The sequence below is a fragment of the Amblyomma maculatum genome, chromosome 10 (genome assembly GCF_055883805.1).
Source record: "Amblyomma maculatum isolate TAMU_Amacu chromosome 10, ASM5588380v1, whole genome shotgun sequence".
Taxonomy (NCBI): domain Eukaryota; kingdom Metazoa; phylum Arthropoda; class Arachnida; order Ixodida; family Ixodidae; genus Amblyomma; species Amblyomma maculatum.
The window spans coordinates 101,455,989-101,478,946 of NC_139353.1; the positions used below are offsets into that span (position 1 = coordinate 101,455,989).

Consider the following 22,958-nt stretch of genomic DNA (forward strand, 5'->3'; position numbering starts at 1 on the left):
GATGATAATATCGCCTAAATTGAATCGCATAGACAAGATTGTTCGGTTATTTCTGAAGTAAAGGCATATAAAAATATTGAAATTTTGCACGTTTTCCTTTACATTGCACAAGAAAGTTAAGTTCTAACCTACGAAATTTGACAAAATCAAATTAATTCCGTCATTCAGCTAAGTCAGTCTAGCATCCTGTGCATAGCAAAATCTTACCGGCCTTTTGTATTTCATACTATTTCAATTTGGTAGTGTTACAGCATAATTGCGTTTTGGTGAGCTATGGTGGGAGATAATCTGCTGCGCAGCCTTATTGATAAAGAGCCCTCAGTAGCTCTTCTCGATTGAAGTCAAACGCGAGTGTATAAAGTGTTTGCATAGAGCATAAACGAATTTGCGTCAATTGAAAACAGAAGCAATTTATTCACTCTAATCCCCACATTGCTGTATTCTTAACAAAATTGTCGCAAATAACAGTTTCTTCTTTGTAAGTGTTTATAGCGGGCTGTCCGCACAAAGTAAGGAAAATAAAATTGCAGTGACTGGGTGGTTTGTGCAGAGAAGTTTCCGTAAGCCACAGAGTGCAATAGGAGCGCCCTGAAAGATATAGGTGCGAAGAGGATCTGATTAGGTGACCAATATGTGTAAAAGTGCACGATACCTACTGAGGACTTAGAATACTGTTACCGTAATCGCCTAAAAAGAAGAAAGGAAATATTGTAATGACAGTTAGTGCTAAAACAAACAAAAGCAACTATCCATATCAAATAGCGCGAGAAAGACGGGGACTAGTCAAAAAACATCGAATATGTAATTATGTAAATAATAACTTCTTACTCGTTTTTCTTTCAACATTTACTTCTGGTCCCGTAAAATAAGTAGCTGTTTGCGTATTCGTGAGCAGTCTATGCGCCGCCCCAGTAATATCTGTACTAATGCAAGCAACAAGCAGTAGTTTGCACAGATAAGCATTCAAAACTATATGAAACTATACGTATTGCATTATAAATATCTTCAAATAATATTTTTCATCTTTATTGTGATCACGGAAATATATATGAAATAGCTCCAAGCTTGTTAGCAGCAAGCTATATTTAGTCACAAGTTATTGGCTTTTAAGTGAAGAGATAAAATGTTTCCATGACTTCCTATCAAAAGCTTGTTGCTCTATACTAATTTGTACATCGGGGTTTCGCAATGAAGAAACGAACTTTATGTTAGCCATAAAACACAGTATGAAAGATATATGTAAAAAATTTATTTTCTAGTTTTATAAGAAATTTATATCAAAGCAGGAGCAGTTAGTGTTCGTGTGAGGAATGTGCAGAGCTTTTATTTCAAAAGGAATCGAAATACAACCAGACGCATATTTTACAATGGCTACAAAAAATCTTGATCACGAAAATCTCAGAAAATTGAGGACATTATTGCGAAATATTCAGGTTGCTCTCAGACAAAAAAGGAGTTCAAACAGCGTGTGCAAAACAAATTAATAGTAAACAACAACTATATTACCTGTTCCTTTATTCAGCGTTCCGGTGATAAGGCAAGTTGAATCGGCAAAAAGCACCGGGTATTGGTCTGCATTTTGATAAGCCAGCCATTCCTCTACGCCTGCAGGTGAAAACATGAGATTTCATATATATTTTCAATATCCGTGATATCAGTTCGAGGAATACCTCAATATTCTACAGCTTTGGTATCCAAGACGACACACTGCATCCCCACACTGTACTGCGAATCATCGAAAGAGGCGAAATGGCTAGGATGTCACGTAGAATGCGTCAATCCTCATGTGTACAACAAGCTTAGGCGTTTAGTTTTTTTTTTGTTGTCTCCCAGGAACGCCAGAAGGGCAGAAAAGTTAAAAGCTCCAATCGAGGCAATAGAAAGGTAAATGCTTGTAGGTAAGGAAATACATATGAAGCAAAGGCCACGTTTGAATTGAATTCATTAAAAAGTAGATATGAAGGAATAAGCAAGAAACCTGGCTGAATGCAAAAGAAAATATCATGAAGGTATTATGGTATAGAAATAATGCTACAGATTGCCAAGGCAAGGTCTAGAAAGCATTGAATCGGATCCCTGTGGATACGAAGCCTGAAGAAACCAAGTCAGAGCCGTTCGCAGTAGCCTGTGCTAACATCCAGTATTTTTTCGTTCAGTAAAGTGAAATAATTAGTGAAGACTAATCAGCTTATTTGTAATTATTGCTTTGAGAGAAATAGTGTCCATGAAAAAGTTGCAGACCTCGAAAGATAGTAGCGACGTTGTTTCCATCAAGCTACGACCTACGCCACCCTATTGATAGGCGTTCAAAAATGCTGTCACGAAGCCAGCTGTTAGATTAAATCAGGCTTTAAAATGACGCCGTAGTCACGAGGAAGTTTTTTTTGCGCTAGGTGTCGTTTTCGGCTGGCAAAGATATCACTTCGCGTCAACGCTAGTTTGATAGAAGCAAGTTAGCTGCCTGTTTTTCGAGAATATCCGCAACTTTTATTTTGACAGTTTTTCTCTCAAGCTAATAATTTCAAAAAAGGTAATCATTCTTTACTAATCAATTACCTTTTGCAAACTAAAAGATACTGGAGGAATTAGCATAGGCGACTCTGAACTGCTCTCAATTTGTTTCACTGTGTTAGGGCTAACCATATTATTAAGATCTTGATCCAAGTCAGCTGGGACACCCTGTATACTTATATTACACTCTATACTTATATTACGTTCTTCATTTGATGAAACGGGAAACAGAAGTAAAATATTTGCTCCTTTTAATAAGGCCACCATATTTCCCATGCATTGAATAAGAAGTCTATGCTGCTCTCAAATCCGGCTTCCAAAGCTTAAGATAAATAGAGCTCTACAACGCTGACCACCATATTATTGCGATAAAAAGCGACATTCTTCCTTCGTGTGTTTAACATGATCTAAATTACAATTTCTCGTTTCGTGCCGAGATCTCGCTATGTTGACAAACGCGGCTATCAAAAAATTGAAGAATATTTATTTACACCAGATTAAGTGCTAATTTAAGAATTAAAACTAGAAGTACAGTATGCCCACTGTTAACTTTGATAATGTACATTTTTAATCTTGGAGTCGAACATTATCGGCTCTAACTATTGGCAGCAAATTGTTCCCTATTATTAAACTTGATTCAAGGTTATCGACCAGCACGTTAAGCAAGCACACACATAAAATCACTCTTGTGTGCAGCGCGTGGCAAGGTTAGGACATCAATTAGATCTACGGTGGCGAAACGATCACACTGACGAATAGCTTTGGAAATATTTTGTCTTTGATTACTTGATCTAAGGCTGCAAAATACTGCCACGTTATGCCGACATGTTTCTTATTTCATCCAACGTGGATTCATATGTTGTACACAATGTCTTACCTTGAACGTCAATATCCTTGCTTCCGCTTATTCCCTGTTTTCTGACGAGAATATATGGTTGGCTGTCATTTGGTAACATTGCTTTCATATTGAAAGTAATGTTGCTGTAAAAGTACATGAAGAATGTGACGCTCCTTTGTAAGTCACCATACTGCAAACCTCAGTATCTAATTGAACAAATATTGTGCGCAAACAATGTTGCCAAAATACTGGTGCACTTTGTGCTTCATTGTATGTCCAAAATACCTTCAAAACTGAAAAAGGAGAAGCTCTGAAATGTCCGTGTCATTGTGTTGTTCAATGCGTCGTTTCTAATGCATCTCGAAAGATCACCAAGAGAAGGGAGCTGATCGCCGCCGGAGGAACCGTAATGTTCAAAAAGCTTAGTGATATTCATTAGCTCAGCAGCCCGAAGCCGAAGAAAATTTCTCTAAATAAGTGCGTACGTATCTCATAGAAATCCGATATTGCGAGTATTTCTGACCAGAGGTAAGCAAAAATGTTAGCCTGTTAGAAAATGTACCCACCTCAATCGAAAATGCGTGCCTGTACGTTAATAGTAATGTCAAAAAATTTGTTGTGGTTTAGCATTGAACCCTACTAGAATTGCGAAAGCATCGGCTGAAGCCTCTTTTGCCTGTTACATTCTTCCCTTATCACTCCCTATCAGTGTAAGGTGCTACATTATTGAGGACACTTAAGCTCAGCCTTTAAGACGATAACGCGAGAGCATAAGCTACCAGCCCCCATATAAAGTAACGCTTCAACCAAGCCGTATGGGCATGCTTCCGTGTGGTAGGGGTAACCAGAACGCAAACGGCTCTGGCAGGGTGATTCTGGTGTGACCCTCCCATATGAAAGAAGCGACCCGAGTTGGCAGCTCCTGCCCGGGGCATAGGAGTTGCCTGAATTCGAATGATATGGCAGGCTGATGTTTTATGAGGAGACGAATAGGAGACTGCGAGGAGACGGCTGGGGGACCAGGAACAGGGACACCGGCACAGCAAACAGCAAGGAGCGGTTTGACCTGGCATAGTATTGCTTTCGCAATTAAAGAAAACTAATTCTCTAAAATATGCCTATAGAAGACATATCTGCTGATATCATCTCCCCCAACTCAGATAGCCGGTTCGCCAGATGTAGAGGCGCTTTTTAAACTAAAGTACATTTCTGAGTGTGGCTATTCTGTAGTATGGTGCCTTTATTCTCCTAGGCCCTGGGCAATATTCCCTGAATATTCGACGGCCGTTCTTGTAAGCGCGTCTTGAATGAGTCATTTGAGGCCTGCATGGAGCAAATAAATGCAATAAATGCAGAGGGCCTAACCTTCGTGGTAAGGTCGATAGCATTGCTTTTATTGCTGTCTAGGAAGGCTTCCAGTAGTAACGTGGAATATAGTTCACCACTGTTTGAGCACTAATATGTTTGATAGAATTTTTACGCATGGTTTATAAAATGTTTTTTTTATTACACTTTAGCTCCCAAAGTGCATCCAGCTGTGAAAGACGAAGTATCAGAAAGCTCTGGATATTGCTTAAGGTGGAACAGGCGAAGACAACGCAGGAGAGGAAAAAGAAGGTTTCGCACACAACACCGCTGAAATTATGAACGATCTATTTCCAAGAAGAAAGGAACAAAGAAAAGATGAAATATATATTTTCCTTGCGAAAGCAAGTCAGCAATATAGATGTTATTTCTTGCGATTCTTCTTTCGAACGGAAAAGCTTTAGGTCCAGCGCTGTTGCATGCGTGCCTCCTCTATCACGCCTTGCGTAGCCATACGAATGAACGCGGCCTGTAGAAATGGTGCTTACGAACTGGTATTGTGTATACACAGTGAGGTAAACATAATTCGCGAAACGATCCGAAAAGCGCATTACACAGTTCTTGTCGTGCCAAATAAGTGTTTCGGTTATGGTTCGGGTGAGCCTTCGATCAATGCTGTGTTTTAAACCGTAGCTTTTGCGAGTGACATTTAGTATATTACGCATTGGAAGCAATGCACATGTTCTTTACCAAAACGTGGCCGAAAAACAAACTACGGCTGCACGATAAAGCGCGTCACGGCTCATATTCTTTGTTACACGCTCAAAATACGTTCAGGCAGCTCAACAAACAACATGCTAATATCGTTCTCTACTCAATAAACGAGAAAATTATCTCTGTAGACAAAACAAATTTTCAGCACAACGAGACAACGCATTTGAAGAGCCCATTGAGCTGGGCGTACCCGACGGTACATGACCGGCGGCGCATCAATGTTAATATAAAAACAGGACGCTTAGATGTAACCCGTTGTAGGTATGATAACCTGTCTACCTTTAAGGGAAATGGAAGCACACATCGGTACACCGCCTCACGTGTGGTCAAAACCTTACGCGCTTGGCCGCGAAATGGCTCGAGTGTCGACTTTTTACCTAAGTATGTTTCTCTATGGCGGCTGCGTAGGGAAGTGAATAAACAACAGTCATGCGACTGCAAAAGGGGCACTGAGCGCAGTAGATCACTAGTAGAGAGATCGCAGTAGAGCGCAGTAGACTAGAGCAAATAAGAAGGAAGCCTATAGTTTTATCCTGCTGTTATCAGATGCACAAGAGCCCGACCAGGTCTGAGTTTGCAATGGGAAACAGCTAGAATGCACGGGAGCCTGAAATATCACATGTCCAGCCGAAACAACCAGTTTATATACAATAAACATAGCTTAATGGGCTTCAACTCCTCCGTATTTTATTTAGAACAAAAAGAAAAAGCTTAATAATACGTACTATCTTTGTATCCCAGGGGGTTGGCGCCTGCAAAATGAATAGTTCGAGTTTAAATTTCTAACCACTCAGCACGAGACAGCGTACTTGATAATAAACAGCAGGAGCTAGAGCATGATAACGATATATTCGGGCGGTGATGTATGGTGTGCACATTACTAACAATTCCAGTCTTTTTTCATGCTCGCACATGCCCTCGTTCAGGCTGTTATTCAAAGAAACAGTAATCCTTTCCTATATATGGAACAATGAGTTCTGCCTCCCGTATGTCCCCGCCAGAACATTACGTCCACGCGACCGCTTTTCTTTACCAAGAGTACGGACAAGATACGGGAAACGTGTCCGTGCCTTCTATGTACCTGATGTGTTAAACGACCTGCCAGATAATGTTTTATCCTCCAGCACGCGGAAAGAAGTAAAATCTTATATCTTTAATCTGTATGTGTAACTTTGTGTCTTTCTTTCTTTGTTTTTATTTTTTTATTTTTTTTCTTCCCCGTCATTTCTTACTGCCTTTCTTTAGTTTTTAGTTTGAGTCTTGTGCAATTGACTTACTGTGCCCCCCTGGGCTTGCTCCATTCTGCCGAGCGCTGCCCCACAAGCCCATTGTTGGCTTGGGCAGGCTCGTATTTGTATGTAATTTTTTTGAAATAAATAAATAATTTATATATATTGTTCAGAATTGTTTGCACGTTATGTTAGAAGTCGGAACTGGAAGTGAGAAATAAAAGTCCAATATTATACTTCCGTACAAAATTCGGACGAACGAATGCTGTGTACGGCAAGTATTTTATATCCGCGCCGTTAGTGATATCATCAGATGGCGTAATGGCAATTAATATAAACCCAAACATCTCACAAGATGTTTCTATAATTTTGCTGTTTATAATAAAAAACACTCGCCGCTGCTTCTAACGTAGCTAGTAACTACCGTAACTTCCTGACTTAGTCCGCGTTCCTTCTAGATCCAGCATAAAAATGATTTTATTTTGCATTTAACACTCTATGTATAACTCCGTAGGGTTGGATTTTTGCTGAAGATAGTTTTTAGATTTTCCGCAAGCGGAATACGATAGCGAGTATATCAAAACAAATTAGCTGATTTTTCGTGAGTAAAATATTAGCACAAGAAACGGCATGTGCGGACAAGATGAGGTAACGCGAGCTCTCCTAAATTTTGAAGGTTTTGTCGTATGCAGAATGTAAACATGCCCGTGCAAAGAGACAGAAAAGCGGAAGTGTAATAATATGCGTATGCCCATATTCTTCGATCACAATATCAAAGGGGGCACGCTTTTTATAGCCTCAGCACTAGAATTTGTATGGCAAAACTGAAGATCACCTTGTTTCAAATGTTGACCTTCCACTCTCGCATTGCGCAGCAAACAATGTCGTCCTCATCGTACCGCCCAGACAGGAATGCACAACCTATCGCAGCATCCGATGCCGCCTATTGTCAAACTGCAACTTACTCTCTCGCTGTTCAGTAAAGTGCTTCGCTACCTAACGTAAACTGCTGTTCCTTCCTTAGTAAGGAACAGCAGTTCCCTTAGTAATGATGTAGTAAAGATCGTCCTCTTGAGGAAGTTTCATTCATATTTTCCAGGAACTTTCATGCGCCATGCAGTCGAATGCGGCAGAGGTCCTGGTGCGTGCTGCCGGGCAAATGAGCTAAGTAAAAAAGCCGAGGACAGAGACAGCAACCTAGCCAGATAAGAGAAAGGTGGGACTAGAAGTATGCAAAGAGCTTTAACGCTTAGGGAAGCGAGGTCAGTTCGTAGCGGCAGCAGCGACTGTGGCGACGGCGGATCGCCAACGTTCGTTGAACTTAGTTGGGTTCAGTGTGTCTAAGGTTCCGAAAGGACTCTGGCTATAAGAAATGCCGTAGTGGAGGCGCTGCAAGCTTGACTCTCTTGCATTCTAACATGCCGTGAAATAGCACAGCACACGGGTGCCTTGCTTTTCACCTCCAGCGACAAGCGGCCGCCGCAGTCGGATTCAGGTCCGCAATCCCAGGTGCAGCAGTCGAGCGGCCTAACCGCTAGGCTACCGTGGCAGTGTGTGAAATTTGATTGAATTTTAGTCGAGCCTGCACAATTCCTTTTATTTTTAGAGGCTTCTAAACGGCCGGTTTTGCAAGCTGGTGTTTTGCAACACAATTTATTCCAATTTGCACTTGCAGTAATCCAAGCGCTGGAAAGAAGACTAAAACTCTCACGCGCCACTTTCCTTTTCATATCGCTGTTGAATGTGCAGGGGACCTGAAGTTATGTTATTTAGCCGGGCGAAATGCAACAGGTGCACTCAAGGCATGTTATTTACTGCCCCGCATGAAGAAGTGGTCTGAAAAGTTAAACCACACGTAGGTAGCCCTCAGCAAACGAAAATTCAACATTTCAGCATGTATATCCCGCAGACTATTGCTTCAACGAGCAATACAAAATAAACCATGTATTGCCAGCACAATTAGATAATAAGCAGCAAGCAACATTCTCCTTTTAAATCTGTACATTAGGCGGAGATCCGCTGAAGCGATCGATCGTAAATATTGTGACCTCTACTGACCTCGATCTACGAGCCATGATTCGAGCGATAATCCGCGAGGAGCTCCAAGCCCTCAGCCCTTTCTGCCGGCACGGGTGCGATCATTCGTCTCCTCCTTCTAACGACGCCGGCCTCCGCCACATCATTAAAGAAGAGTTGGCCACTATCAACCACCCTGTCACACCTGATCCTCCTGCACCTCGCCCAGCACCGACTTACGCTCACGTCGCTGCATCCCCTCCTCCTTTTGTTCCTCCACCCCAAGCACCACCCTACAACCACATCAACGCCATGACGACGGCTCAACCGACGCCACCCTATTACGCACCTTGGCGCCCCTCTCGCCCAGTGTGCTATTATTGTGGAATTCGAGGACATATATCTCGCTTTTGTCGCCGACGCATTCAGAACGAGCGACGTGGTTATGACGCCTTCGAAAGTGACATACCTGCATATTATCAGCGACGACCAATTCCCAACCAACCTCGTCGATTCTCTCCACCGCCGGTATCCTCGTCTGAACCAAGTGGGGCTCATGTATCCCGACGCCGGTCCCCTTCCCCATACCGCCGCTCTATTTCGCCACTTCGACCAGCAACAACTGTTCCTGTCCGTAATTTGGAAAACTAAGCGATGTAGTTTCCGGAGGAGAAACTGCACTTTGCGAACTTACAAAAAGTCCTCCTCATCGCCCGTACGATATGATTTCCGTTTTAGCTGAAGGATTCCCGGTCGAAGCTTTAATTGACACAGGAGCTGCACTTTCTGTCATTCATGCTGATTTGTGCCACCGTTTGCGGAAAGTAACGACACCATATGATGGACCTGAACTTCGTGGAGCAAATGGCGTCCCTCTGCACCCTTCAGCAAAAGGTACAGTTCGAGTTGTTATAGACGGCGTCCGCCACCATGTGCAGTTTGCTGTGCTTTCACCGTGTGCGCATTTGATGATTTTAGGATGGGATTTTTTATCAACCACTTCAGCGTTAATTTCTTGTGGCGACCGTGTCATCCATGTGACAGACAGTGATTTATCATCTGACATATCTGCACGGCATCATTTCCTCATTACCGCAGCTGATACTGTATTGCCTCCACAGTGCGAAACATTTATTAACGTGGTTTCCGAACACATCAGTGACGGGGATGTACTCATCGCACCATCTCATCGTCATCTTGCACGTAAAATCGCCTTCCCATCAAGTCTTGTACGATTCCACAGCAGCTCAGCAATAGTAGCTGCCACGAACACTTCCCGTGAATCCCTCGTGCTGACTAAAGGAACTTCCCTGCCATGCATAGTGGATGCTCACCCTATATCCATGATGATGCTCACTGCCCCGCTACCTCCGCAACGTGATTCATCGCAAGTCTATCTTTCCATGCTGTCGAAGACAATCAATCCGAACCTCATGCCACACCAACGACAAGAATTGCTGCAATTGCTTCAAGCCCACCAAGCCATTTTTGATGCCACTTCCCCACCACTGGGACGGACTAGTGTTGCACATCACCGCGTCCTTACCGAAGGTAACTCAATTGTACGCCGACGACCTTATCGAGTTTCTCTCTCGGAAAGAAAAGTAATTGAAGAAAATGTCAATGACATGCTCTGTCGCGATATTATTCGTCCATCAACAAGCCCATGATCCTCCCCTGTAGTATTAGTTAAAAAAAGGACGGATCGGTACGATTTTGTGTTCATTATCGCGCACTCAACAAAATTACCCGCAAAGACGTCTACCCGATGCCGCGTTTTGATGATGCCCTTCACTCTCTGCAAGGTGCCGAATATTTCTCGACATTGGACCTCCGCTCAGGTTATTGGCAAATACCTATGCATGAGGACGACAAAGAAAAAACCGCTTTCGCAACTCCCGACGAACTTTACAAGTTTAATGTTATGCCCTTCGGCCTTTGTAGCGCACCCGCAACATTTGAAAGAATGATCGATACTGTACTTCGTGGTCTCAAATGGAGAACCTGTTTATGTTACTTGGATGACATTGTTATCTTTTCGTCAACTTTTACTGACCATCTCACGCGCCTGAATGAAGTCCTCACGTGTCTTGCTTCAGCGGGCCTTCAGCTCAACACCAAGAAGTGCCACTTTGCAGAGAAGGAAAATAAAATATTAGGACATCTGGTTAGCCATGACGGCATTCGCCCAGACCCTGAAAAAATAACCGCGGTCTTGAACTTTCCTCGTCCGCAACGGACTGCAGATTTGCGCAGTTTCCTCGGCCTGGCGTCCTATTTCCGGCGATTTATAAGACATTTTGCAACCATTGCTGCGCCACTTCATGAACTACCTAAAGCGCGCAGCCCTTTCGTGTGGACTGAACAGTGCAACACTGCTTTTAATGACCTAAAGCACGCCCTTATATCAGATCCAGTTCTTGGCCACTTCAGCCACAGCGCTCCTACCATCCTGCACACTGATGCCAGTGGTCACGGTCTTGGCGCTGTACTTCTGCAGCGCGATGCAACTTCACGTGAGAAAGTGATTGCCTTCGCCAGTCGGACCATGACTCCAGCTGAGAAAAACTACACCATTACCGAGCAGGAATGTCTCGCCGTCGTCTGGGCTGTTCAAAAGTTTCGCCCTTACCTATATGGTCGGCATTTCACAGTTGTGACCGATCACCATGCTCTTTGCTGGTTATCTTCGCTGAAAAATTTGACAGGCAGACTTGGCCGCTGGATTCTACGCCTGCAAGAATACAATTTCGACGTCGTTTATAAATCGGGCCGCCAACACCAAGACGCCGACGCTCTTTCTCGCTGCCCGGTTTCGGAATCAGCCTGCTGTTTTTCTTTACAATGCATTTCCACCTCTGACCACAGCCGATCATCGTTTCCACCGACGCATATTACGGCAGTTTCTTTTGACGACTCTGAGAACAAGCACGCTCTCCGCTCACAGCAATTAGCTGATGCCTACTGTCGGCCCATCATCGACCGCCTTATCGGCGCTTCGAGCCCACCCAATGCTAGACTTCGCCGACAGCTTCGCAATTTCAAGCTTGAAGATGGCATACTACGCCGCTACGTGTATTATCCTGATGGAACTCGCTGGCTCCCAGTCGTACCGCGTGTGCTTCGCCCACGTATAATAGCGGCTTTCCACGATGACGCTACTGCAGGTCACCTTGGTTTTAACAAAACATACGACCGCGTAAAAAGACGATTCTTTTGGCCTGGCCTGTCTACCACTGTAGCTAAATACGTTGCTTCCTGCCACCTGTGCCAACGTCGCAAGCAGCCGACTTCTTCCCCTGCTGGTCTTCTACAGCCCCTTCCCTGTCCCGCCACACCATTCGACGTAGTCGGCATCGACTTATATGGTCCCCTACCTCTCTCCAATGGTGGTAACCATTGGATTATAACAGCTGTCGACCACCTTACACGCTATGCTGAGACGGCCCCTGTACCGACTGGTTCCGCTGAAGAGGTAGCTAATTTCTTTTTGAGGTCAATTGTATTGCGTCATGGCCCTCCTCGGGTGCTTCTAAGCGACCGCGGGACGGCCTTCTTATCGACAGTCATATCCGAAGTTCTTCGTGCGTCATCGACCCTCCATAAGACAACCTCAAGCTACCATCCCCAGACTAACGGTCTGACTGAGTGATTTCACCGCACCCTATCGGATATGCTATCCATGTACATCACACCGGATCATCGAAATTGGGATACTGTTCTACCATTCGTCACATTCGCCTATAATACTGCAGTACAGCGGACTACCGGTTACTCCCCATTTTTCCTCGTTTTCGGCCGTCCTCCTACTACAATCCTCGACACTTCCTTCTTTTCTACGCCCGACTACTCCTCATCATTATCAGCCCAGTTCTTATCCCGTGTGGCCAGATGCCGTCATCTTGCCCGCCTCAACACAGAAGCCTGCCAGCAAGACCGCAAGAGTCGCTGCGATTCGAAGCATCGCGTCGTCTCTTTTCGCCCTGGTGACGAAGTACTGCTCTATACACCACTGCACCCCTGGCCTTAGTGATAAATTTCAGCACCGCTATCTTGGTCCCTACAAGGTAATCAACCAAACTTCCCCAGTAAACTACCAAGTCACACCTGTTGATCCCCCAGCTGACCGACGCCACCATGGAACTGAAATTGTTCATGTATCTCGCTTGAAGCCGTTTGTGCGCCGCGGTACATCGGTTGGTTAGGAGCGGCCAGGCTGGCCGCTTCCGACCCCCCGGGCAGATTGTGTGAGCTCTCTACGGATCTTCTTTCATTTGTACATACCATAATCTTCTTCTTCCTCTTGTACATACCATCATCATCGTCCCGCGGCGCCGGCTCTGGCGCGCGCTTGGGTTTTCTCCATCAGAATAAACGCTGACACGGCATACCTTGCTTTGCCTTCACGACCTTGCCGTCTGGACCTGGCCTTCTTTCACAATATTATACCATGTATAGTCGGCAGACATACAAAGTTCGCCGCGCGCGAAATTTCATTCAAATGTTTAAACGTGTATATTCCGCTGTTTACAGTTCGAACATCATAGTACTTCCTTCCAGTACAGAAAAAAATGTTTTCCAGGTACCGTAATAGTAGCTGTTTACAGCTCGTATATTCATAAAAGCGTATTTCAAAACACCACGACTCTTTCTCAAATACATATATTGTAAAACGCATTTAGTAATTTTTATTCGGAATATTTATCTCTCCATGTTATCGCAAATCTGTATTTCAACAACCAGGCTATGCTGCATAAGAAAATATTAGAATAATCCTAGCAATCTACCCCAATTGCCTCAAACTACGAGTAAATCATGGCCCGCGAAACTGAATCGGTGAATGTTTCTTAATGCAAGATTCCTTGGAATTAAGAGACATTTTGCATAATTAGATTCGGTGCACTTCATCCCATAGATCGCTTTACTGTTTTATCAGGTTACAAACTTGCCTCAGTACATAGTAATGTTGCAGTTATGTCAAAAGTTCACTTTGGAAGCAGATGACAGATTCTTCGCAATAAAAGAATGGATTGAAAGTTATGATCATTATACTACTATGAGTTCATGCAATAGAGCATGTCATGCTTGTTTGTGTAGTTCGTCTAATATGTTAAAGATCTGTGGAATGTCAGACACTGAATGAGAAACAAAGGCCTACTGCAAATCCACACGCCACGCCTCTTTGTCATGTATGTGAGATATCTTGGCGAATTAAATCAGGGCAAAGGCAATACCAATTCCACCAAACTCTCAAGTTAAATGGAATATTTCAATCGAACTCAGTGCTTATAGTGTGGAAGTAGTACTTTTCAACCCAAATAAAACCGTGCGACATCAGCATTGGACCATCCGATGAAAAAGAAAGGCATCAGAGTTGAACTGAACTGAAGATTTTCTGGTGAGAAGCCAGTATGGATGCTGATCTGACTATCACAGCAGCGGATTACCGCCCCCCCCCCTACACTTCCGTGTTTAACTGCCATTATGTGCACTGCAGGCCATATTCCTTATATTGCTATCAAGTTGGATTAGTGTTCGATAGATCCAAGCACAGCGGCATGGTCTTGCCCTTTGAAGCTCTGCTAAACAATCATAAACGTTAAGTCTGGGCTACCACAGAGCACAAAAAACCCTATAGTTTCTAACCAACATCAAAACTAAGTGTGACATGCTTTTACGCACATTTAATATTTTGCTTCCCTTCATGGGGAGCAGCGTTTGATTGCTCCCTTTGTCGTTGCGGAGGGGCCTGCGAAACTCGATGAAGTCGTGAGCTCTAATGTTTAGGGCCACCCAAGATGGACAGGTCACGGCAGAGAGTTCTGAAAAAATGTGATTCACTGGAGAAGGTAATGGCAACCCCCTCCAGTATTTCCTGCCAAGAAAACCCTAAGCCCAGTCACAATAGCATTAATGATAGGGCGCCGGAAGATGAGCCCCCCCCCCCCCCCTCCGCCCGGTTGGAAGGCGTCCGACATGTTACTGGGGATGAACAAATGGCGATTCGCCAAAAGGACGCTCAGTTGTGGATCTGTCGGGAAGCGAACTGAAAGTCCGATGTCGCAAGGAGATATATCACATAGCAACGTGGAATGTGAGATCTATGATGCAATGTAAACCGGATGTCGTCAAGTGAGAAATGGACAGATTGAACGTTGATATCTTGAGTATCAGTTAGCTCAAGAGGACAGGAAAGGGAGAATTTAATTCCTTCGACAATTATGTCTTATTGTGTGCACGAATCCAGGAGAAGGAATGGGGTCGCTGTCATAGTAAACAGAAGAATGGGCAAAGCAGTGCTAGGGTTCAACTCACCAAAAAGTTAGCTTTGGCTTAGCTCTGGTTAAGGCTGAGTGATTGCGAAAGCAATACCTCCCTGGCTGCGCTTGGCTCTGCTGGTGGTTTGGCATGGCTTCGCCTTTTGTGCAACTAAAGGACTTACTCTGGATATAACATGGTTTCTACTGTTTTTTATTCCAATGGACACGCTTTGGTGGTCCGTAAAATAGTGACACTTGGTCTGAACACTGGCAATTACATAGTTGTCCGAATGTATATACATCACCAAGTCTAGACTGCTACCCCATTGGGTAGTACTCTCTCTCTGCACTACTTATAGACAATTCTTCTGCATTCAGAGAGTCCATGAAACTACTCTCTCTCACTGAACTTGTAGAACGCCGCCGGGCTCACCATTCTGCGGCATAGGCTCGTTGCTTAGCCAACCGCTTTTGCCTTTCATCTGTCTCTTCGGCACGGCGCCGGCGTTTGCGCGCCGCACGTCGCTCAGCGATGCCTTGTACAACGCCTTAGACATGACTAAGGAGAATATGCCTGCGGCGCCCCGTTTATCCTCTCCTAGTGAGCGCCCTCACGCGGCGGGCCGAGGAGGCAGTCACGTGGTAGACACCGCGCCGAGCGAAGAAATGACTACGGCCGAAGAGACGAGTTGAAGCCCCTGCTCTCCTCTGGTCGTGACGTCACGCTGTGACGTGGGGCGCCGGAGCGGAGGGACGACCTCCACCGACGGCAGAAAAGTGCTAGCAGTATAGCAATAAAACGACGGAATGATTTCACTTCGGATCCAAGGTCACCCTCTAAACATAACAGTTATCCAAGTCTATACACTAACCACTACTGCTGAAGAAGCTGATGTTGAGAGATTTTATGTTGACCTGCAATGCCTTTAAACCGCCCTCCATCATCAGACGTCCTTTTTCTCATGGGAGACTGGAATGCTAACGTGGGGAGTGAAGAAAAATCCGGAATTACAGTCAAGTTCGGGCTTGGTGAGCCAAATGAAGCTGGGCAGAGGCTAGTAGAGTTTTGTCAAAAAACAACCTGACCGTGGCGAATACTCATTTTCAACAGCACAAGAGGCGCCTGTACACATAGACTTCACCGGACGGTCTGTACAAGAATCACATTGATTGTATTCTTTACCGGCAGAGATGGAGAAGCGCTATACAAGCAGTAAAAACAAGGCCTGGGGTCGATTGTGGTACAGATCATCAGCTTCTTGTTGCCAAATTTAAGCTTCGATTGAGGAAAGTGTAGAAAACTTGAAGGCCTTTCAGGTATGATCTAAATAAATTTCGTCAGAATACGCTGTGGAAATGAGGAATCGATTTCAAGAATTAGATCTTGAAGACAGAGGGCCTGAAGAGATGTGGACTAATGTTCGTGATATAATACAAAAAGTTGCTACTAAGATAGTTGCAAAGCAAAAGAAATGCAAGAAAGCAAACTGGTTATCTGAAGAGGCTTTGCATATAGCTGAGGAAAGGAGGATGGCAAAAGTTTTGGGGTAAACAGAAAAATGCAATGTTCTCAATGCGTATTAACGAAAATAGCGAGAAGAGGTAAGAATACCTTCATGAACCTACAGCGCCAAGCAGTTGAGGACAACCGCAAGTTGAGGAACACAAGAGCTTTGTATAAGAATATCAAAGGAAGCTTGTGTGCTAATCTGGGCGTGATAAAGGACACACGAGGAAGGGACCTCCCTGCAGCCTGTGATATAAAGAAGAGGAGGCAGGAATACACAGAAGAACTGTACAAGAAGGACGCCGATGTGCAAAACCAACATAGGATGGTTGTGATAAATGATCTCGAGCCGGGCATCGTGAAAAAGAGCCTTGCTAAAAACAAAGCTAGCGGAATTAATTGCATTCCAGCTGAGTTGCTTCAAAACCTCCACCTCGATGCTGTTAATGTTCTGTATACATTATGCCAGTAGATTTGGACAACCCTGCAGCGGCCACAGGATTGGAGAAGGTCTGTTTACATATCCATTCCAAAGAAAGGCAGTGCCAAAGATTGTTCCAACTACCGCACGATCGCGCTTATTTCGCATGCTAGCAAGGTCATGTTGAAACTCCTCCAAGGTAGGCTGCAGCAGTCCGTCCGGATCGCACGTCCGGATCGGGAGCTTCCGGACGTGCAAGCTGTGTTTCGTAAGGGCAGAGGAACTGGAGACCACATCGCCAACCTTCGCTGGATCATGTAAAAATCAATAGAGTTCCAGAAACCCATCTACCTCTGCTTTATTAATTATGCGAAAGCATTTGACTGCGTAGATCACCGCAGATTGTGGCAAGCTCTCCAAGAGATGGGAGTTCCAATTCACCTCATCTGTCTCCTCAGGAACCTGTAGGAAGGGCAAGAGGCCACAGTAAGAACTGGGCATGGTCTTACTGATTGGTTTCCCATTGAGAAAGGAGTGAGACAGGACTGCATACTGTCGCCCTGCCTATTTAACCTATATGCTAAATGCATCATGAGGAAGGCCGGTCTGGACGAGTCTTCAGCTGGAGTGAAGATTGCTGGAAAATGTATCAACAACCTTAGATATTCGGATGATACCACTTTAATGGTAAAAAGTGAAGTGGAACTCAAGAGACTTCTGATGCACGTACAAGAAGAGAGTGAGAAGTTTGGGCTTAAACTGAACAATTTAAGACAAAGATCATGGCGTCGTGCCATATCAAGTCTTGGAGCATCAAGGGACAAGAAGTTGAAGCTGTTACAGATTTTCTCTTCATGGGCTCCAAGATCACCCCGGAAGGTGACTGCAGACATTAAATTAGGAGACGCCTACTTCTGGCAAAGAGAGCCATGGCTAACCTTGACCGCCTAGTAAAGAGCAGAGACATTAGTCTGCTAACCAAGATCCGTATAACTTGTGCTGTAATATTTCTAGTTGTGATGGTTGGATGCGAGTGTTAGACTGTGAAGAAGGCTGACAGCCGAAGAATTGGCGCGTTTGAATTGTGGTGCTGGCGGAGACTGCCTTGGACTGCCAGAAGATCAAATCAGTCGATATCGTCGACCATAAACCCTGACTGCCCATTGGAGGGTCAAATTCTGAAGGTAAAGCTCAGCTACTTTGGTCATTTGATGAGAAGAAAGGAGTCGCTGAAGAAAGATTTGATGTTCGGAAATGTTGAGAGTCACCGGAGACGGGGTAGGCAGTGAACGCGATGGTTAAATGGCATCCTAGAGGCGCTGCAGATGAAGTTATGTAATGTTAGGAAGATAGTGACAGACCGGAAAACATGGCCTGATATGGTCCATAGGGTCACGAAGAGTCGGACACGATTTAACGACTGAACTGAACTGAATATTTTTCTAGCTTCGTTAAAGCAGCTGCAATGTTTTTGCATATAGCATTAAGACGAAAAAACTGATATCACAAGGACCCGCCGTTGTAATGCATTAATTAGGGCACTCGGCTATTGCGTCCAAAGACACAGGATTGAATACCTACTGCGGCTGCCACGTTTTTATATAGGCGAAAATGAGGTGCTCGCGCACTGTGCAATGTCATTGCATTTTACAAAACTACCGGTGGTCGAAGCCTTGCACTACGGTGTCTCTGATAGCGTGAGTCGCTTTGTGAGGTTGAACACCACAAATCGAACCAGCCAACCATAATGCAAAGACACCGATTACTCATGCTCGCTACATAATTGATACCATAACAATTGTTTGTATTAGAAACATTGTGTATGAAGACGATTTTTACCACTGCCTTTTATGTTCAATTTAAGGTGATAGTTTGACGTTGCGCACAAAGAAAATAGGCAATATATACTACTTGCTACGTTCCTTTATATGTTTTTACGAATTACCCTTACTTATAATTTTCTCGTAGCTCCGAAAAAAGAGCAATTAGATCTCTGAGAAGGAGTGGACGATACAGATAAAGCTTGGCTGCTCTTACCTGAAAGACACACCGTAATACTGTATATCCCTTATGTAAGAGTATCTTTCGTCAACCAGAAGAGATGACTTCAAACAAAGAGTTTTAACTCGGCTCCATCCAGTGCTTGTTCGGTAGAGATGAAGGGGTTTGTCACTTCCCAGAATCTATCATAAATATTCAATGTATCCGCGTATAATTATAATTGAGAAAAAGAAAAAGAACACGTAAAACACCAAAAGAACACGGAAGGCTAATGGCTCGAAACTTCTAGACCTCCGATGTATAACATCTATTGATCCATTCTTTTATTTTAGCAACATGTTCAACATCTTCGGAGAATAATAGGTCCTGTAGAATCATCCCCCTTCGAATGCGTATATTTTAAACACATCAGTGAGAAAGCAAGTGTAAAGTTTTGGCTCCTACTGGTGTAGTCCCTAGCATCAAATTAAAGAAACATGCTGATCTTTATTTATTGCCACCCTGATCGTCAAATAATTCGACCTTGTCTACAAATCTTTTTTTTTTTTCAGAGTAGGCATAGATTAGAGAAATGGTCTCATTACACACGCCGCCCTAATGGTATGTATATGAAATTCCTTCAACGGAAAGCAAATCATTTAAGAAATACTTATATATTATCTTTTAGGAATAAGAAAATATATCTCCAAGGAAAACGAGTGTAGAGAAGTACAGAGAATAATTTGAATATAGTGTGCTCTGTACAAGATATTCATAACGTTTCTGAAAGTCTTTTATGGTAGTGAACATGAATTAGAGATTTTGCGACGTTCTACACGGGTAACACTACAAAAACGCATATGCCAGGAAAAGCATAAAAAGAAGGCAGCGCTGTCAGGACTGCTAGCTGCAGTCTACAATAAGGCTAAAGCTATCACTCCGTCAATGTAATGGTGGAAAAAAAAGAAAACCTAAACTGAAAGATTTTGTAATATCGATAACATAAAAAGAAAAAAAAACTACAAAACTTCGGCGATTGAGGGATACGCGGCAGCTATCTTAAAGATGGTTACTTCAGATGCAGAGTACGCAGGGTTTTTTTTTCTCTTTGCCCCTTTTTGTTCCTTTAGAAAGCGTTACAGTCGCCTGTTTTGGAAGTGCGAACTCAGGGCGATGCTGGTGGTTTCGTAAGAATGGCAGTGTTATTGACAAAGATAACAGATTTGACATTTACTTTCTACGGAATATTGGTACTGGCTAGAAGGCGTGCCTGGCGGTTATTTAGGTAGCTAAGTTACTGAAGTACACCATCAGGGGGACTGCACTGTGCCAGAACGTTTAGACTTGGGCCTTATTTCATACAAGTCGCCAAAGCGAGCTCGCGAACTTCCCCACAAACGACTGGGAACGGCTGTAGAGGAATCTTCGCGGATTGTCACATAAGCTGGTGACAATGTTGGGGGGCGCAAACGAAAAACAAGCGTAGAAGCACTGAAATGGACTTTGTATTGGGTTCAGTTGCGGCCGCAAGTAAATTGAGCAAATGGTATTTGAAGATAGCAACAAACGTGGTTTGCGAGTTGTAGCACTACGAATACCCGGTTGTTCGTCAATGCTCAATTTAGGCTCGGTAAGGAAACGTGTAAAAAAACAAGCAAACGGTTATAAAAAACACACTGGAACAGTGTGAAAGGCACTGGGGTTTCGGTCAAAATGCTCTATATACACCTCGATACCTATTGCATTACAAAGAAAGTGGTATAGCCGTGTCGCAGCCAAACTGAGCGTGAAGAAAGATTATAATATTGCCCCAGGCTCTACAAAAAGTAGTAAGACCGCACGCTCTCGGTTGTTAGCAACAATAAAAATGACTATAGGTCGCGGCAATACACTTTGAAGCGCTTATTCGTACTACACCAGGTGCAAATAGACATTGGTTACGCTTAGAGAGAAGGCAATACATTTGCAAATTAATTAAAGCTACTATGAATGTTAAGGTGCGACAGTGGTATCGGCTTCAGTCGTTGCCTCCGAATGTTACCCAGACTCACATACAACAGTTTGCAACTCAGCCGATCTACAATCCCTTATTTGTTGCTATAACGCATCAAACAAGCTCCTTAGCATGCAGCCAGAAGCAAGAGTCTATTGAACGACCGTGCGATATAAATAAGCGCCGCGTTCACCACACCGAAGGAACCTGCCTGCTTAGCCTACTCTTAACTGCACCTCAGCGCTGCCAGAGAGTCTGACTCCCATAGGAAGACAGCTGGCCAAGTAGGCCACTCCTGGCTCGGTCCTGAGGCAGAGGACATATCCTGTTCCCTCGTGACGTTACATAACCCTGCCGAGACTCACTTCCCGGCTGTTTTACCTGCCAAATGATATATTTAACAAGCATGGTTCTCATATTCTATCCCATAGACTTTGCAGTTAACGCGGACAGCAGATTTCGGCTAGAACGGAAATTTAGATCAGTAGGCATTGCAAACAACAGAAAGCTTATACTGCCTTCGTGGGGAAAATTGAAACAAATTTTGTCTCTTATTGTATGATCTCTCTGTGGTTAATGTGGAGAACGTTTTTCAATATTTGTCCCCTATTAATCAGTTCATATGCATAGTGAGTGTTTAGCATAACATCTATAACTCTATTCCATCATTTACGGTACTTAGGCGGCAACATACAGATTTCGGGTCCTGGTAGGTGTATATTTCACTGCGCTGTGCGTACTTCGGTCCTGGATCTTCTGCCAACACTACGTGCAACACGCTGAAGAACAGAAATGTCGACGTAAGTTTCACGCCCATGCTCCTGCTGTGAGGAAAAATATTTAAACCTTAACTAGACTTTTCTTTAAAACAACGGATAAATGTAACTGCTTATATGCGAAATCTCAGTGCTAAGTAGGTGGCTAGCAGAAGTCATGCATGCAAATTCAATATGACAATAATTACAGGGAACATGTTCTTATGGAAACCAACAAAAAAACCTCACCTCTGTATGCATAACTAAGCATGCCATGTTTATCTTTAAGAAGATTTTCGGGATGTCGCCTAAGCCCCTATTAATTAGTGTCGTAGGAGGAAATGCAGATGGCGTAGGAGAATGAGGTCAGTTGATAATAAAGAAAGGTGCTTTCTAAAAACCCCAGCGGAACTGTCTAAATACGTCTTTTGGTTCTCATCGCAAAAGATCTCTCATAAAGTTATACTTAATATCAAAATAGAATTTACTTATATACGCCATACGATAAGAAGGTGAATACGTCAAACGAAGCTCAGATTTAATTGTCGCCCGTATGAAATCGACTGCAGTCACAGAGTTAGTTTTTACGCAATGCATTTAATCTGACTACATACTACCTCAAAGAAACAAAAGCTTTGGTTGTATAATTTAGTAACACAGTAGACATACAAAAAACGAAAGCAAAATACTCGTTTTACGCACAGTGTATTTTGCGACGCTGTTAAGATTCTGCATACATTATGTCAGAAGATGTGGACAACCCTGCAGTGGCCGTAGGATTAGAGGAGGTCAGTTTACATCCCTAATCCATAGAAAGGCAGTGCCAAAGATTGTGCAAACTACCGCACGATCTCGCTTATTTCGCACGCTAGCAAGGTGACGTTGAAATTCCACCAAGGTAGGCTGCAGCAGTATGTGGATCGGGAGCTTCCGGACGTGCAAGCTGGGCTTTGCAAGGGCAGAGGAACTAGAGACCAGATTGCCAACCTTCGCTGGATCATGGAAAAAGCAAGAGAGTTCCAGAAACCCATCTACTTATTCGTTATTGATTATGCGAAAGCGTTTGACTGCGTAGACCACAGCAGATTGTGGCAAGCTCTCCATGTGATGGCAGTTCCAATTCACCTCATCTGTCTCCTCAGGAAGCTGTATGAAGGGCAAAAGGCCACAGTCAGAACTGGGCATGGTCTTACTGCTTGGTTTCCAATTGAGAAAGAAGTGAGACAAGGCAGCATACTGTCACCCTGCCTATTTAACCTATATGCAGAGTTCATCATGAGGAAGGCCGGTCTGGACGAGTCTTCAGCTGGAGTGAAGATTGTTGGAAAACGCATCAACAGCCTTAGAATGCGGATGATACCATTTTAAT

The 22,958-nt window shown here is 43.8% G+C and overlaps 1 protein-coding gene across 1 annotated transcript; it reads right to left on the bottom strand.

Annotated features, from left to right (window-relative positions):
• Positions 1 to 390: 390 nt before the first annotated feature.
• LOC146177149 (uncharacterized) lies at positions 391 to 21,715 on the bottom strand. Its single transcript, XM_084583106.1, has 7 exons — positions 21,529 to 21,715; positions 18,899 to 19,044; positions 6,154 to 6,180; positions 3,389 to 3,492; positions 1,507 to 1,605; positions 657 to 687; positions 391 to 588 (listed from the first exon to the last, which is right to left on the bottom strand). The coding sequence occupies exons 1-7, from the start codon at positions 21,649 to 21,651 to the stop codon at positions 444 to 446; spliced, it is 675 nt and encodes a 224-aa protein (XP_084439232.1). The 5' UTR covers positions 21,652 to 21,715; the 3' UTR covers positions 391 to 443.
• Positions 21,716 to 22,958: the final 1,243 nt, after the last annotated feature.